The sequence below is a fragment of the Protobothrops mucrosquamatus genome, unplaced genomic scaffold, assembly GCF_001527695.2.
Source record: "Protobothrops mucrosquamatus isolate PMUCROS unplaced genomic scaffold, P.Mucros_1.0 scaffold1031, whole genome shotgun sequence".
In the NCBI taxonomy this organism is placed as follows: Eukaryota; Metazoa; Chordata; class Lepidosauria; order Squamata; family Viperidae; genus Protobothrops; species Protobothrops mucrosquamatus.
In genome coordinates this window covers 194,510-212,093 of record NW_015387265.1, presented here as the reverse complement: position 1 = coordinate 212,093, position 17,584 = coordinate 194,510, and the positions used below count along the sequence as shown (strand labels likewise).

Sequence of the window (17,584 nt, the reverse complement as noted above, 5' to 3'; positions counted from 1 at the left end):
AAACACAGCTGGGAATATTTGGTTTTAATTCGGCTTTTATCAGGGTTTATTCTTTTGTATTTTTGTATTGTGTATTTTTTGTATTTTGGGTATATTATTTGTTTTTAATATGCTGTGAACCGCCCTGAGTCCTATGGGAGAAGGGCGGTATACAAATTAAAATAATAATAATAATAATAATAATAATAATAATAATAATTTTAATAGTATCAGCCATTATATCCATCCCAATTGCTGTTTTGAGAACTGTTTTGAGAATGGGAGGTATTATTATATGGAGACAGTTGCTGCTTAAACTACACACTGGTATATTAGGTCCTCTCCACTGCTTTTTAATATCTGAATATCTCCAAATATGGAGGTTTGGAACAGGATGTAAGTACCCAGATGCAATCAGACCTATTTCTCTGAAACATCTTCAGATAATAGAGTGGTTCTCTTGAATGTCTGCCTGCAGTTGGTAATGGATTGAATTTGGGGAGTTCATATATTGGATTTGGAATCAGACAAGATGGAGATGTTCTTTGTGAGGGTCCTTGATTCCAGAGTCAGGGTAGATCTTGTTCCAAATGGAATTACATTTTTACAAAGTAGCAAATATACAGTTTTGGACTATTTCTCGATTTTCATCTGTCTTCAATTTCCCTGAGTGAGGCAACAGCTAGAGATAGTTTTCATCAGTTTTAGGTGATATGCCAAGTCCTTTCTTTCCTGGAAGAAAATGATCTTAAAACAGTCATGTATATTCTGGTAACCCAAGCTTAAATGATTATGGGACTGCTTTTATGTCTAGTCCAGAAATTTGAGTTGGCACAGAATTCAGCTGCCAGGTTGTCCTTTGGAAGATCACATTACACCTGTGCTAAAAGCATTGTAGAATCAATCACTTTGTTTCAGATGAAACACAAAGTGTTGATTATTATATTCAAAACCATTTATGGCTTGGGTTCAAGGTATAAGACACCTCTTGGATTACCCCTCCCTACCTTTTGAGATCATCTGAGGAGCTTCAGTTAAAGCTGCTGCAGGCAACCAGGGATCATGCCTTTTTGTAGTCACCCAAATTCTTTGGAATTAACTCTTTGTTGGGTTGTGGAATTTAACTCACTTTTTTAAAAAGCCCTATGACATGGTTTGAATTGTTTGTTTTGTTTACATTATTTTTGGTTTTGATTTTATTTACATTATTGTTCTAGCAGAGGTTTTAAGGTTTTACTATAAGTTATCAAGAGACTTCAGTAGTTGGCAGTATGATAATTTTATTAAATAGCTAAATAAAATTTCTCCCGGCTATTGCAATGAAATCAAGAGCTCGTGTTGGGTTTACTAGTTATTGGGCTTGGCAGAAATTTCAGAAATTGGAATAGATTTGTGCAAAGTAAATTAAAAATGGGATTATCTGGTGATGCAGAATGGCACAGGCAATCAGTCTCCCCCTAGAGAACATTATACCATAATTTCAGGTGATATTGGGACAAAGATGCTAGGTGAAAATAGTGAAATTACATTTTACTTCAATCCTGTGACTAAATTCTCCTAAATCCTTATGCCATACCTCCCAGAGTTTAGTTATAAACAGGATGTATATTATGGAGGCTAAAAAGAGTTGTAGAACCTCAAATTGCTTCTAAATACATTGTCTCTCAAACTCCATGTTACTTCTTCACATGAATAGTATGGGGGAAAAGTTCCTGTATACCTGATTCAGACTCTTTGACTCTTTAAAAGCACACCCCATATTTTCAAGACATGCAAAATAAAGGATCAATGGATAATCAACTTGTGAGATATAATCTGTAAAAATATGGTCTGATTGGGCTATGCTTGCTTTGAAAATGTTAAAAGCTGTTTGAAGGAGAATCCAAATTTGGATTTCTATCTAATGTTGTGCAGAGAAATATATACAGCAAATAGCACTTAGTGCTGTGAAAATTGGTAATTGAATAGGTTACTTCTGGATACGACTGGACATGCCAAGTTAATTTTATTTGCAATTCATATAGTGAATACAATGTGGGTGCTTCCTGTCTTACCAATTTGACACAGTGCCTGCATCAGTTTAAATATAAAACCTCTGATGATCACATAAGCTGTTTTTTGCTTTTGTCTCTCCAGGAATGTGTTGATGGCAGCAAAGCGAGCCAATCAGAGTGGGCACTTCATCTGGATGGGTTCTGACAGCTGGGGTTCCAAAATTGCCCCTGTGAGGGATGTGGAAGAGGTTGCAGAAGGATCTGTCACCATCTTGCCCAAGAGGGCATCTGTTAGAGGTAAGCCTAGAAATTTTCAAGAGCTTTAACTTGTCCTTTGAATTGGGTAAGTGTATAAAAATAGAAATATGTTATCATTATTCTTAGCTTGTAATGTCCATTCAGATGTCATCCATGCCTTTTTGCTGATTATGGAAAGAAGCTCATCTTGATTTGGGGTACACTAAAGGCCTTACTCCTTGAATGTCCATGATTTTCCTTGAATTTTGCTCTGCTGAAACTTATATCAAAGCAACTGTTTGTTTAGCAACAACTGATGTATGTCTTGCTTGATCAGACTGATGGCTGAAAGGGTGTTTCAGTCTGCTGAAAAATGACAGTAGATGTTCTCAGCGAGAGTGGATAGTTTCATATTTATGAAGTCTATATTGCTTTATATTGAAACTTCAGTATCATCAGCCATGTGTGACCAAAGCAGTGGCTCAGGAGTTAGTCTCACATTTAGGAGTAGCAAGCTTCTGAGTATATACTTAGCCCATCAGTACTAAAAGTATTTTTATACAAAAAAAATGCAAAACCAACTTATCTCCCATCATCCAGCACTCTTTATTCCACCATCCATATTCCATTTTAGTTGCCGTGACTGTTAAACAATTGGGAGTGAGAAAACCTGGTGATCTAGTTCAAGAAGAGGCATGTGTGGCTCTCCAGATGTTGTTAAATTTCAACTCTGATCATTATGGCAAATGAAGAATGATATGATCTGCAGTCCAGCAGCATCTGGAGGACCACAGGCTTCCTACTTTTCATGCCAGTAAATAGTGGTCTACCGTATACTTACTTCCTCCCACAGAGATATGGTTTATAACATGGAGCAAATTTCTGGTTTATGGGATCACACACTGATGCTTAATTGTGATAACATTTATACATGCCGTAGATAATCATAACAATGTGCCATCTGGAAGATTCTTTCTGAAATGCTCAGTAATTGTTATGATCATTGAGAGTGATATATCTCAGCTGAAATGGACAAAAGGATATAAAATGGGGGCTATACTAAAGTTGCCACATACAGGTTGTAAAACTCCAGACAGCCATGCCATGGCAAGAAAGAGGAAAGGCTAATCCTTTGCTGTTATCTAATGGTCATTCAGAGCTTTATAGCCAGATGTGGTAACCTTAGGTTAGGATTTCTCAACTTTGCAAAATGGCAACAATACTCAATTGAGCGATTTCTTTTGTGTTACTGTTGGACAAGAAATGAATGTACCTTTACTACTTTTTCCTTGATTCATTTCTAGGGGTTATTTTGAAAACTGAAGCCAGTCTGCTTTGCTTTGTGCTTTGAGTGAACAGCGTTTTCTTACAAATAACAAATTAAGATCCTTCTTGTCCAGTATGAGAAACAATTATGAAATCAGAGATACATTTGTCTGTCTACTTTCTTGATTTTGGTTTGCTACCAGTAGACTATCATTTTAAACATTTCTCTTACCATCTACCGAGATTTTTTTATTTATTTTGAATGTCTAGAAACTTAAGATAATGGATAACAATATCCATTGTTACTTTACAACCTACTATAAAATATCCATGTATACTTTTACAGTCAATCCAAATATCAAAACTATATTGCTACCAAGGACAGTAGTACAGTAGCTGGAAGCATTTCCAAAAGAAGCAGAACCCAATTATTGGTGGCTGATTTCATGGATCACAAATATCTAGTAATAATTTGTCACCTGTCAGTTGTAACTCTATGTAGAAACCAGACTTTTATTCATTTCAACTATGTTAAAAACCACACTCATAAAATACAAAACAATTTACTCACAGCATCTTATACAGTTTCATTGACTTTTTGACATCTTGGCAGACTTTAATAGATAAATATCTTGTAAAATAAATAGACATGGGAGTATAATAAAAGTTCATTTCAAAGTCACATTCTATATCAGAAATAATAACATAGAGACCACTGGATTGTTTGTGACTCATAGATCGTGTGGTGCCTCATCTAAGAAAAGAAAGGAGGCAGAAAACCATTTGTAACTTTAGTAATACTGAAAGACCAAGTTTAATTGCCTGAAGCAATATTTTAGAAAAATATTGTGACCTTTTTCTAAGTTGCTCAAAACCTACAGTTGGAGAATTCCTGCCCTAAGTACGATCAGATTTATTCCCATGCATTTACGATGATGGTGTCAAGATATTTTAGAAAGATTTTCATTAAGAGCAAGGGGCTCTGAAGTACTCTCTAAGAAGACTGTTAAGCATACTTGTTTTCAGTTTTAGGATGAGACATACCCAGTTGATAAGTATTGTAAAGTAAGGAGAACTCAACCTGAGCTTTCCAACTTAACCTGAGCTTCTTTAGCGTGCTGCAAAACCAAGAAATCAGCTCTATTATAGTTCTAATGGATATCCATATATTCTCTTTTAATCAGCAAGGCAAAATGGTAAGTTGCTCTGTCTTGAGGGTTGTATTTAAATGTGTGCTTAGCTGCATCCCCCAAAGACAAAACTAGATTGGAGGTACAGAGAGATTCTGGACGACGGAGAAGAAAGCAGCCTCATCAAGGAAATTGGTGTTTTGTAATTCCTCCTTCCCTTCAAGAGAAAACATTCATTGCATCCTCTCAAAATTTGAGACATGCCTACTAGATTGAAAAGGCTATCCTTTCTGCTTTGAGGAGATCAGTATCATTATCAATAACTTGTTAAAGTGGGGCCCTCAACTGTCTTCCAATTTTAGCCCCCTACTGTTATCCTATGAGTCTTTGTTCCTTGTGAGTTCCTCTTCTGTTATCCAATATAAAATCAGTAATTCACTTCAGATTTCAGACCCACTTGCAGGATGGTTTCGTCTGAGGGTACATAATAACACTCTTGGCTGAAGTTCAGCAAGTTTAGGTCAGAAGAAGAATCTATAAACCTGGGAGAACTCTATACTATATGCTGTTTGCGATTTTTGTAAGAAGAAAAGTAATCAAAACATTATTATAAACATTTTCTTCTTTCAAGTTTGTGGGCTGCTGTTAAGACTTTATTTGCAAAATAATGACCTTCTCATCCTTATTATTTAATGACTCAAGGCAGCACACCAGAAAGATTAAAACACATCATAACAATAAAATAAGAACAAAAATAATAAAGGGCCATGCCAGGGAAAATCAAACAATCCCACAACAATCCAGTTGATTGGTAAATCACCCTGACACAGGGCCTGCTGAAAGATTCCAGTTGTTAAAGGTTTCCTAAAGAACAGCAGGAATAGGGGTAGACAAACCTAGGGAGAAAATGCTATCCCAGAGGCCAGAGTAATGACAGAGAAGATACATCTCTGAGTTCCCATAAAAAGACATTTTTGTTGTTGTTGTTGATGGACTCAGAGCAATTGACTCTTCCCGGTCTTATGGGATGGGGAGAAATTGTTGGAGAAAGTAGTCCTGTAAATATCTAGGCCCTAAAGCTAGATTATAGATTACATCAGCATCTTGAATTGAATCTGGAAACAAACTGGTAACAAGTGCAGTTCACAAAATAGAAGTATCACATAGGTGAACAGAGATGCACTCCCCACCATATTCTGGTCCAGATGTAATTTTGGAATGGTTTTCTAGCACAGTTCCATGTAGACTGTATTACAATAGTCCAAGCTAAAGTTAGCTATAAGAAGGGTTCCCCAATTCAGGGAAAAATACAGTTGACACAAGATAAATCAAATCAAAGCTTTCCTAAACATGGTTGACACTTCCCCTTTGAGCCTAGAAACAAAAGTTTCATTTTTTTCCCCAGTAGACTTTCCATTAGTCCCAAAGGAAAGCCTCTGGTTTCACCAGTACTTTAGTCTTTAAAATCTTCTGAATTATTATATGCATTTGTATTCAAAATTTTCTGGCTTTTTTTATATGTCCATTGAACATGATAAAATGTCCCTTCAAGTCATTCACATTTAAGGTTAAATGTGAAGACCTTAACTTTTCCCTTTGTTAAGTTTTTTCTCAAAAAGTTCTCGAATCTTTAAATCCTTAAATCCTCTTTTGATTTTTATAATCCTAAAAGAAGGTTTAATTAACCAAAAGGAATCTTATCTTTGCTGCAAAGGAAATTTCTCTATATTTATAGATTAATTATTTCCCAAAGTGGTTAAGAAATGAGGATGGCAGGCTTATTGTCCATATAAGTTATACTGCAGTTATGAATGAAGGTGGAGTTCCAGGATTTCTGGCTGCTCAACTCCCAGGCTGAATGCAAAAACTTCCATTTCTGCAGTTCTGCAGTTCTGCAGAAGAGCCGTCACCCAGAGTACAAGTGGGTTATCTCAGCATCTGTCTTTGATCCAAAAAGATTTTTCAGGTCAGCATCTACGTTCCAGCCTAAAATCTCTGTTGCAGTGTTTCTCTGCTCTTTCAGAGATGCCAGTACACCAACTGGTAGCCTCAATAGTTGCATTCAATTCTTAAGTGATCATGTCTTTGTTTTTAAAGACCAAAATGGAGACTCTTATCCGGGGTAGTGCTTAAGATGTTGAAATCAGATAGGAGAAAACCCGAATACAAACCTGTATTAAACCATAAAGCCAGGTCCACATATGAAGGTTTAATTAAGCTGACTTATTGCTAAAAGTCCATGCACAGGAATCTTCTTAACTAACAGTCATAACCTTGTCAGAGTTAGATAAAAGTCAATAGCGTCAAAGGGGGCTAGACTTAGTTCATTTGTGGTTACATAAGGATTCTAGGCTAATCTCTCTTTTTACTCTGCCCCCAGGATTTGCCATTTATCTTTTATAAAAGCTCACATGCTGTTATGACAGTAAAATATTAAGATATCAGTCAGACTGAGAGTTTTGAAGAAATAGTGAAATATGTATGCAATAAATATATTCAACCCATGATTATACAACTTTTTTTTAAAGAAGGGAAAATTATTTACGGTGGTAGTGGTAGTGAGGAGAATCCAGAATAATGGGCATTTTAACAGTGCTCATTTTGAAACTGCTATAAATTTAAAAAGCAAGTATATGGACTTAAATCAAACTTCCTTCATCCTCATATTCCTGTGCAAATAAATGGCATGGTCTGAAATCAGTAGTCCATCAAACAAAAAATAATCAGCAGCCTGGAAAACATATATTTTTGAAAGGAAAACTAGTGAATGCAATGGATATGGGCCTATGACTACACAAAGCTATGCTGCTCTGAGCCAATAGCAAAAGCTTAATTTTAATTATGCTAAACACGAATTAATTTCTTTAGTGTAAAATGACTATCAGAGAGAGGTTGAAGTACATATACTAAGGATGGTGGCTTTATGACTCTTTCCCTAAGGCATAGCCTTATGAATTGAATGAATGGGCTTTAGAGTACTCAACAGCTCTTTCCTTTCTAATGAATGACCCTTCAAGAAATATAACTTTGGCTGCGAGCTACATCTGGCATTGCTAGACTCTTGATGCTGTCTAGATAAGTAGATGAAAAATATACTTATCATTGAGGATCACGTGAAGCTCCACTTCAGTGGTAATTCAGTCTTTTAACTGAATCTTCAGATTGAATTGTCAAATAGATCTGGTCCATAGAAGATCAGTTGCTTTTGAATTAATCCAGACATTAGTTGGACTTCTAGGCATGAGGAGACTTTTGTAGCAACAAATCACCCCAATACTTTGATGATTCAAATCAATTTGTCAAATATATTGCAAAATTGAATCAGATTTTGACCAGCTGCCCTTTTAATCACAGAGAAGGCAACTTAGTGTCTTCTATATGCTTCAGACGACAGTGTTCATAATTCCCAGCCAGACATGGTCTGGCATGGGTTGATGAAAGCTGAGGCAATGATTCATCAATAGGATGAATCTGCAGCATGCCAAAAACTCCAAGCTACTTTCAACAATCTTTAATTCTAACACTTTGCCTCTTTGGAGGTTGATCTGTTTTTATATCAGGGAATTTCCAAGCTGAAATCTATGTCTACTTGTGAATGTTTTTATTTATTCCATTTGTTTCAGTGCTGATTTTTCAGATTTTTAAAATATTTTCTGAAAATATATACATGTGATACAGCTGAAACAGAGGTGCCTCCAAATATTTTTTATTTCAATTGCTTTGAGTTCCAACTACATTAGTCAATGGTAAGTAGTTGTGAGAGTTGAAATCTAAAGTATTGAGAGGCATCAGCAGTAGTGTCCCTAAAAAGCTTTGATAACTTAATCACACAAATATTGTACATAGGTACATCACAACATTTGATGCAGGTACATAAGGGCAGAATTTGCATCGTGATGCCTTCAAATCCATGTTCTCAATTTTACATCATCATGCTTACTACAAATGCCACTGTCCAAACTATTTTCAATTAGCAAAGTAGCACTAAATGTTATAATTGAGTGAGTTGGGGTTTTGATTTGATATGACTTTGTTCTCCTTTGAAAGAAAACAACAACAACAACAACAAAAATAGCTGGCTTCCCCACTATCATGTTTGAACCTATGATGCAAGTTAATACATTTAGTTATTGGTCTATTGGTAATTGTGTTGAAGATGCATTTGAAATGGTTTAGGCTCTTTGATATCCAATAAATGCTAACATTAAACCTCAAAGTATTTCAAAACTGACTTCTAATAATGATTATTTTAAAAAATGTTATTTCAATAGCTAAAAATTCCCTTTTATCCTTTAATATTTGCTGTCCACCCTCATATAGCTGCCCCCATTTATTTTGGTTTCATGATTTTATTATCTGTTTCCCTCATTAGGTTTTGATCGCTATTTCTCTAGTAGGACACTGGACAATAATCGCCGGAACATTTGGTTTGCTGAATTTTGGGAGGATAACTTTCACTGCAAGCTAAGTCGCCATGCCCTCAAGAGAGGAAGTGCTATCAAAAAGTGTACAAGTAAGAAATTCTAACTTTGGGGGTATATTTGGGGGCATGGATCTTTGATTTGTGTGTGGCAGAGAATGGGGAGGATTGGACAATCTGAGTGGATGATTGTCAGCGCCATTTGTGTTGTAACCTAAAAGAACATCATTATTTAATGGAGATGTGGCCATTAATTTGATCTTTGTTAGACGTAATGGGCAGTCCCCACTTGGGGGTTAGCTGTTTCATTTAGAGATACTAGTTGCTTTGCATGCATTGGGTATATGAGTTGAATTCTCTGAGGTGACTGTCAGAACATACTGTCAGATTTTTCATAATGCCAAGTTAATTGTGTGGATTTTGTAAAAATAGAGTGAATGGGAGGGTTCTGGCTAAGGTCAGAAGCTCTGGTAATAGCATGAAGCAGGTAGGCTGTGATGATGCTATACTTGTTTGTGAAGCATAATAGAGAAGTGATTGACTTATGAGTCAGGAAAATCCTTTCTGATCTGATCTCAATAGATACATTAATTTCTGCCATTCTTAGTTTCATGCAGTATTGGGCTCATGTGCAAGCAATAAAGAAGGGTAACTTAGTCAGTTTGTTGGCCTTCAAATGTGTTACTTTTTCATAATTTCCATATAGCACAATAAAAATGTTAGACTATCATTCTGAGTCAGCATGACAGTAAGGATCATAACAATAATGTGTCTAAGAAACACTAATAGTTGCTAATACTAAATGCATCCTTGCTAAGATTGTTTTTTGAATAGGAGGGAAAAGGCCAAATTTGGAGTAGTTAGTACAGGATCTTACAGGGCGGGAAAAAGTAATTTGTATCGGTGGAATCAAGGACAGAGGCAGAATAAGAGACTTGTCAGAAAATGGGCCTTTGTGCGGGTTTCCGCTTCCATTTCTACCAGTCTTCCTTTGCCTGATATTCTCAGATCTGTTGGGACCAGAACTTTAAAAATCCCCCCAAAAGCAATTGTTTGAAAATTGAGACCCTACACATTTGGAAGACACTAAATGGGAGATGGCAGCTCTTGAAGGATGTAAGATTTGCCCCTTAATTATTTTGTTAGACGCTAGTAAACATCATTAACCCTGTATGATATTTTAATGCTCCTCAGTGTTAATGTTAATGCTGCCCTCAGATTTTTATAGCTGTTTTGTTTTGTTTCTGTCCCTGTGTTCATTGCTTTTATGAGAACTTCTTAATTATCATTTTTAATTATACATTTTCTGAGCACCTGGCAAGCAAAGCATATATTTGTATAAATTAAATCAATCAATAAAGCCCATGAGCACCAATAGATTCATTTGGGAGTGGGCCAGTAGATTAAGAACAACATTTTAGGATATGATTCCCTGAGCTTAAGAGCAGAAGGGTTTGCTCACAAATAAATATGCCTGTTGAAGACTTGACACAACCTGGGAGGGCTTAGTCTAGGAAGCAGCCAAGTTGCCTACTCTATTTATAGTTATGAAATAAGAATAAACATACATTAAGTCAACTGAGCCACATGGTCCAGTTTTAGCTTCCTTGGGCAACTTTTGCTATTCTTATTTGTCTGCTTTTATTCTACACATATCCCTACCTGCACATTAGTTTCCTTTTAATTGTTTGCCATTAACATTCCTCTTCACAGTACACAAGGTCTTTCTTCATTTACTTATAATTTTCATTATGACATTGCAATCCCAACTCCATTGTTCTCGGCTACTGTTTTCTCATCAGTTCTCTCCTAGCAGGCTGGTTCAGGAGGGAGAAAGAATGCATTATAAGCTGTGCCACCATTGTTTGAACCTGGCTTAAGAACTAGAATGGAAGAGAGTTCCTGAAAATAAAAAGGGGATGAGAAAATAGCCGCCCCCCCAAGTGCATGAGTAGAGTTAATCCTGACAGGAGACATGAGATACATGTCTCATGGGTGAATGAATATATTTGTTCATCCTCCCTCTGCTGCCAAAGCTGACGGAAAGTCTGTCTCTGATGTGAAGTGACTGAAACCTTGGTGCTGGATCCTTTTTGCCTCAAGCAACAATTACAATATTTCATTCCATAAAAACATCTAGCCACATGGGAAGTACAATGCAGAATTGTTGTTAAAAGGAAGGAGGGGGAAAAAACAAACCCCAGAGAAATCAGCTGCCATGTAAATGATAATAAATCTTCAAGCCAGGATTACAGAAAGTGACTGGGGCTGCTCCTTTATCTCTATGTTGTCACATTTATTCACCCTCCTTGCCAGACACTGAGCCTCTGTGGAATTGATGAGTGCCATAGTAGATCAGAGGACAAAACAGAAAGACCGAGAGGGACAGGTAAAACTAATCTTGACCATTGCTTCTATTACCTCCTCTCTTGATCCACCCAGGAATAGAGTTAGATATCAGAGCAGCTGCTTGAATATCAAATCTGCACATCTTGTAAGAATATAAAGAAAGTTCAGGGTGGAACACAGGATAGGAGACCTTTCATGCCCAACTTCACCTTCATTGTAAGCCAATCATAAACAAAACCAACATATGATATTAAGGGAAGAATATTTTATCTAGTCCTCTGATGCCCTCATAAAGCCCACTCCAATCCTTATATCTCTCTCCTGCGTGTTTTACAGTACTTTCCCCAAAACACAGAATTCTGTGGCAGCTCAGATCTTTATGCAATTTATGTTCCTTATTTGATTATACCTCTGCCTATCCAGACATAATATCCAAACCTTTTGGTACTACTTAAGATTCAGTTTGATACATACAGTAAGAATCAACAACCAGTCATGTATATAACAGAAAAATGGGATAACTCTTCTGTTGTGGACTTTCCAGGAATATTTATCAATTTTCTTTTGCTGTGGGATGGAGGATTCTGCACTTTTACAGTACATGTATTATGGAGACCTTTGGATTAAAGCTAACCCTGACTTTTTCTATTGCTGACTGGGTTTCATCCTGCCCATGACCCAGAATCACTGATTGAAATATTCATGCTTCTACATTTATGGAGAATTAGGGAGTTTTGAGTAGTAATTTTCTGTTTTGTGTATATAGTACATTAAGTACACTAATTACACAGATGTGTTAAATATTTAAAGCCAGGGGAGTTCCAGATTTGAGTGACTTGCCAAAGAACCTGCTGCTGGATCTCTCCCAATTCAAGAGTATTGGCTGCATGTGCATCTGACAGAAGTAACGAGCACAAATTGCTCGTTTTAAATTTCCCTCAACCCTCAGTCTAGGGCAGGGGTCTGCAACTTTGACAACTTTAAGACTTGAGGACTTCATAGCTGGCTGAGGAATTCTTGGAGTTGAAGTCCACAAGTCTTAAAGTTGTCAAGGTTGCAGACCTCTGGTCTAGGGTCTATTGTGCTTCTCAGTCATCCAGGTCATGGTTGTCCCAAAGCTGACAGACTGATCCAAAGGTGCTTTCTTTCAAAAGGCGACTGGACTTTCTTGTTTTGCTTGAATACATTTCGCTTCTCATCCAAAGAACTTTCTTCAGTTCTGACTAAGTCTCCACCATTCAGTCAGAACTGAAGAAGCTTCTTGGACGAGAAGTGAAATATATTCTAGCAAAACAAGAAAGTCCAGTTGCCTTTTGAAAGAAAGCACCTTTGGATCAGTCTAGGGTGTTCTGAAATATGTTAAATTATATAGTCATTGACTCTGCTACTTTCTGGGAGTGAGGTGAAGTGGTCTGATTTCAGTAGAGGATGCTGATACTAGGGCTATTCACTGAACTCATACAGATCTGAAAAGAAAATCCGGATTGCTGAAATGTTATAACTATATATGCCAGCCACAGAAATGTTTCCACTTTATTGTCCCTTTCCTATTTGTTAATAACTAGGAAGATCGGGTGTGTGTTTCTTAACCACTGGCCCAGACATGCTGTCATTATGTGGTTATATATATTTTTGGATCTTTCCAGCTAGAGCTAACTGGGAGGGATAATCAAAGTGTATAGGGAATCTATCTTTTTGACAGCCATGTGGTTGAGGTGATGGTTGCAGGTGACATGTTTACTGAAAGATGGAAAAAATTTACTGCCTGCCACCCAAGGGGGGAAGACAGATAAAGGTGTCTGGGCTTTCAGGCAGTGGAGATGTGGTGAAATTATAGGTTGTGCATGGCCAGTTAAATGAATTTCTCTCCCTTTTAGGAGGTTATATGGGAGGCAATGCAACCTTTGTTATCTATTGCAATTCCAACTGGCTCATTGTGATCCCTAAATGGTCATGGGCCAAATGATGTGTTTGGATTTACAATAACTCCCATTTGCCATCATGCTATGCACTTAATTATGTTCTCTAGGCAGGGACCAAATGTTGATCCCTGGATGTTGAGCCTTTAATGCTTTAAAACAGAGATAGAGGAGCTGGTCCTGCAGATATTGCCAAACTAAGACACTCAGCAGCCCCAACATGGTCAATGATGATGGATGTTGTTGAAGTGCAATCACTGAAGTCTGCAACAGCTAGAGAGCTGTAACTTCCTCACATCTGCTGTGGTATCTCAAACTATTCAGATACTGTCAGATACAATTTTTTCATCAATTTAATCTTCAGTTTGTCATTTCTTTGAAAGAAGCAGGATCTTCAATAAAGCTGCAAAATTTTCAGTGTTCTAGTCAGTGAGCCATACTCCATTCTCCTTCTTCCTACTCAATTTTCCATTTTAGTTTCCTTAACCGTCAGTTTTACATATTCCAGCCAAATGATAAAAAACACCCAGTCATTATAGAAAGACTTGTGACTTTTAGGGTGAGTTTACACAGGACAATTTGGCAGTAAAATATTAGTTTAGTTATTATTGACAAGTATCTTGCTATGAAAATCCCATTTGGATATCATTTTCCATAAGCAACAAGGTACAGAGTTTCATAATTTCCAAGCATCTGTTTCCAACTGTTTAGCTGAGGTTAAGGTAGTTACCGTATACAGTCATGATCTTTCAATTTCTCCTTGAATGATTTCTTGATGTTTCCAAAGGACCTATAGAAATGGGAAAGTAGATCTTCACATTGAAATGTTTCACTTTGAAATGACAAAATTTGCTAATACAGTGATATATTTGGCTCTTCTTCAAATGGATTGCAATGCTTGCAGAAATAAGAGACATAGAGCTTTTCAATGCAATATAATTCACTACATAATTCACTTTATCTAACTTGTTCTAAGTCTAACTTAGAGGCCAAATTGGCTCTACATTTTGAAATACCAGTTTCTTGCTGTTCCCTTTATGAGGTAGAACTGCTTCAGATTTTTCTAGGGAGTTGTCATCTAGAAATCAATCAATCAATCAATCAATCAATCAATCAATCAATCAATCAATCAATCAATCAGAATAGAGCTGGAAGGAACTTTGGAGTCTTCTAGTTCAGCCTGCTGCTCAAGCAGGAGACCCTATACCATTTCAGACAAGTGATTGTCCAGTCTCTTCTTAAAAACCTCCAGTGATGAAGCACCCACACCAAAAATAATACAGAACCTTATAGCTTACACAATGCTTGCAGCCTGTGTTTGTAGGTTTTCACCCTTTGCAGCACCTGAAGAGATAGCCTACATTTATCCTGCAATTTTGTCTACCAATACTTACTTCAATTCTTGAAAGAGAATTTAGTTCTGATTTGTATTCTAAACAAGAAGAACATTTCTATGAAATTCTAATAGGTAGTGAGTGGTATTTTTATACTTATTTGTTTGCTATATAGTTTAGAAGTGAGCCAGTTTGGTATAGTGTTAAGGCCACAGGCTGGAAATCAGGACTTTGTAAGTTTTAGTCCTACCTTAGATACAAAGCCAGATGGCTGATCTTGGGGTAGTTACACTCTCTCAAAAAGAAGAAAGAAGGCAATGGCAATCCAGTTTCAAAATCTTGCCAAGAAAACTGTAAGGACTTTCCAGGAAGTCACCAGGAGTCAATACTGATTCAAAAGCACACACACACACACACACACACACACACACACACACACACACACACACTGTACATCCCAACCAGTGGTGGGATTCAGCCAGTTCGCACCAGTTCGGCAGAACCCGTAGCTAATTTTTTGTTGTCTAAGCCCAGAATGGACTTCCGGAAGTGGCATCCACACAGAGAACCAGTTGTTCACATATTTGAATCCCACCACTGACCCCAACGAAAAGAGTCAAGCACTACGAGTGATATTTGAATTGTGCAAAGCTTTGAAAGGGTGACTCTTAATTCAACAAAGCATCAGTCAGATTGCTTCATCAGATCCTGCAGTTTGCTTGATGATATCTGAGCCCTTTTCAACCCTGTGAAATCATCTCATGAAATGGTTTTTTTTACTAGTTATGATTTGTTTTCAGCCTGTACTGTACTGAGGTGACCAAGCTAACATTACTTTAGGCTTCATTTACTTTCTCAGTTCTCAGGGAAAAACCAAAGAGATTATATCAGCCCAAAGAAAGGGTAATCATGAAAATTTCCCTATCTTTTCATAAAATAACTAGAAGTCATTTTGGGTTAATGTTAAGGGTGCATCAAGATAGACTGAGGTCTTACAGACCAGCAAAAATGTAAAAATATCATAGAGAAATGATAGAACCAGAGTCTCTGGATTAACTGAGTGCTCTGGTACTTTTAAGGCAAGTTGTTACCTTCAATTCTGGAGGAAATATCAAACCAAGCAGAGTGAGAATCAGACTAACTGCAGTGAGATTCCATTATTGTAGTGACTTGTTTAACAGAAACCTTGGATGATTTGAATTGTTGGGTGGCACAGGCCTATGTGAACCAAAGAAAGCTGGGCCATGAAATGAAGATGTAAAACTAAGCTGCTCAGGTTGCCAAGCAAACAAGCCAGTTGATCAGCATGGTAGAAAACTTCAGTCAGGCTCTAAAGGGGATTGTTGATGGGGAGAATTGGGCAGGTAGCATTGAGATGGACATGCTGGCCACTGTCCTGGAATATCTTTACAATGGGCAACGACAGCTTTTCACCTCATTATACAGAGCCCTGTCTTTTAATCCTGGTAACCAGAATTGCTTGGATTCATTCTGTCATTCTGTGTTGCCAGATGAACACAACAGGATGGCAAATTCATTGCTTGCAAGCCCTTCCTAAGCTTCTGTAGGTGTTATTTTGCAGCTGTGACTGAGCTGTTTCCCCTTTCCCCTGCCCACCTGGATGTGCAAGAGGTGCAGTTCAGCTTTTGGCTTTGACTTAGTATGGATTAAAGCTGCGAGGAATCATAAAACAGACTGGCATGGGACAGCACAAAACCCCGAATGAAATAAAGAGAGCTTTTTCATACCGGTTGGATTGGTGTCTGCACTGTGAAATTTTCACTAGGTGATTCTGGATCTGTGGAGAGATTTATGTCTAATGTAAAATCATTTGCATCCTGTTATCATAGTGAAATCTATCCAAAGTTTTCTATCTGTCATATGCATCCAATTCATTTATTGAGAAGTCTGATATGAAACCAGTTTGATATGAAACCAGGTCAGATAGCAATTCAATTTTATCCTGATTTCAATCTCAAGAATTGAAAGTTCTTTGCAAACAAGGCTGTTTTTCTTTACCCGTATATTCATAACTTTTGGGGAATCAGGGTTACATGGCTCTAAATCAGTTTTCCTCAATCTGGTGATTTCCGCATGTCTTTGGTTTCAACTTCATGTCATGGGACCAAGTTTTATGTACCCATTCCTTGAGATCCAGCAGGAGAGGCATGCTTCATGTCCTGTTCAATAGAGAGTGATATCTGTTGCAGTGCCTGCCCTCTGGAATATCATTTATCCAGAAATCAGACTGAGCCCCTCATCCTATCAGCTTTCTGCAGCACCCTAAAAAGTTTGCTTTGATGCTAAGTCTGGAGCCCAAGGCATTTCCTTGTGCATATCTTGGTGACGTTGAATGCGTTGTTGCTTTTATCTCAGCTCCTATGCTTGTTATTTATTGGTTTTATAATATTTTAGCTTATATACAGCATTCATTCATTCATTCATTCATTCATTCATTCATTCATTCATTCTATGTTAGCCTCCTGGAGTCATGCTTGAGATGGGCACTCATAAATTGAATAATAAATAAACATTTTTTTTCCAGGCTTTGGCATCTGTAGCTAGGGATTCTGGCAATTACCATCCAAACACAACTTGATCTAGAACTAGTAACATGGGGAAACCTGGTCTTGAAGAGAAGCATTCTCCAAATTTTAAACATAAATAAGTATCTCCAGTTCAAATTGCCTGGCTATTATGACATAACCACAATGATTAAAAGAAGCAATAGGCACTTATGTTTCAGTCTAAATAACAGTCACGTCATTTCTAGGTCCAGTCAGTAGCTTGTGATAATGACTATGCACAATCTCTATGTTCAGAGAAATGCCATAATTACCTAAAAGAAGATCCTGAATTAAAATCTAGAGAAAAGGTGAGACAGAAGAAACTTGTCTGCCTTCATTACATATTAGTAGAAAATCTAAGATGTAAAAGTAAACTCATCTTCTTTTGT

General features: G+C 37.2%; 1 protein-coding gene across 1 annotated transcript in view; it reads left to right on the top strand.

Moving 5' to 3' along the window:
- The window catches only part of LOC107291015 (metabotropic glutamate receptor 4), a 268,099-nt gene that overhangs the window by 179,508 nt on the left and 71,007 nt on the right, over nucleotides 1-17,584 (top strand). Inside the window, exons 4-5 of the mRNA XM_015819964.1 lie at nucleotides 2,116-2,270; nucleotides 8,979-9,119. Of these exons, the coding sequence (XP_015675450.1) occupies nucleotides 2,116-2,270; nucleotides 8,979-9,119 (296 nt within the window). The remainder of the gene's footprint in view (nucleotides 1-2,115; nucleotides 2,271-8,978; nucleotides 9,120-17,584) is intronic.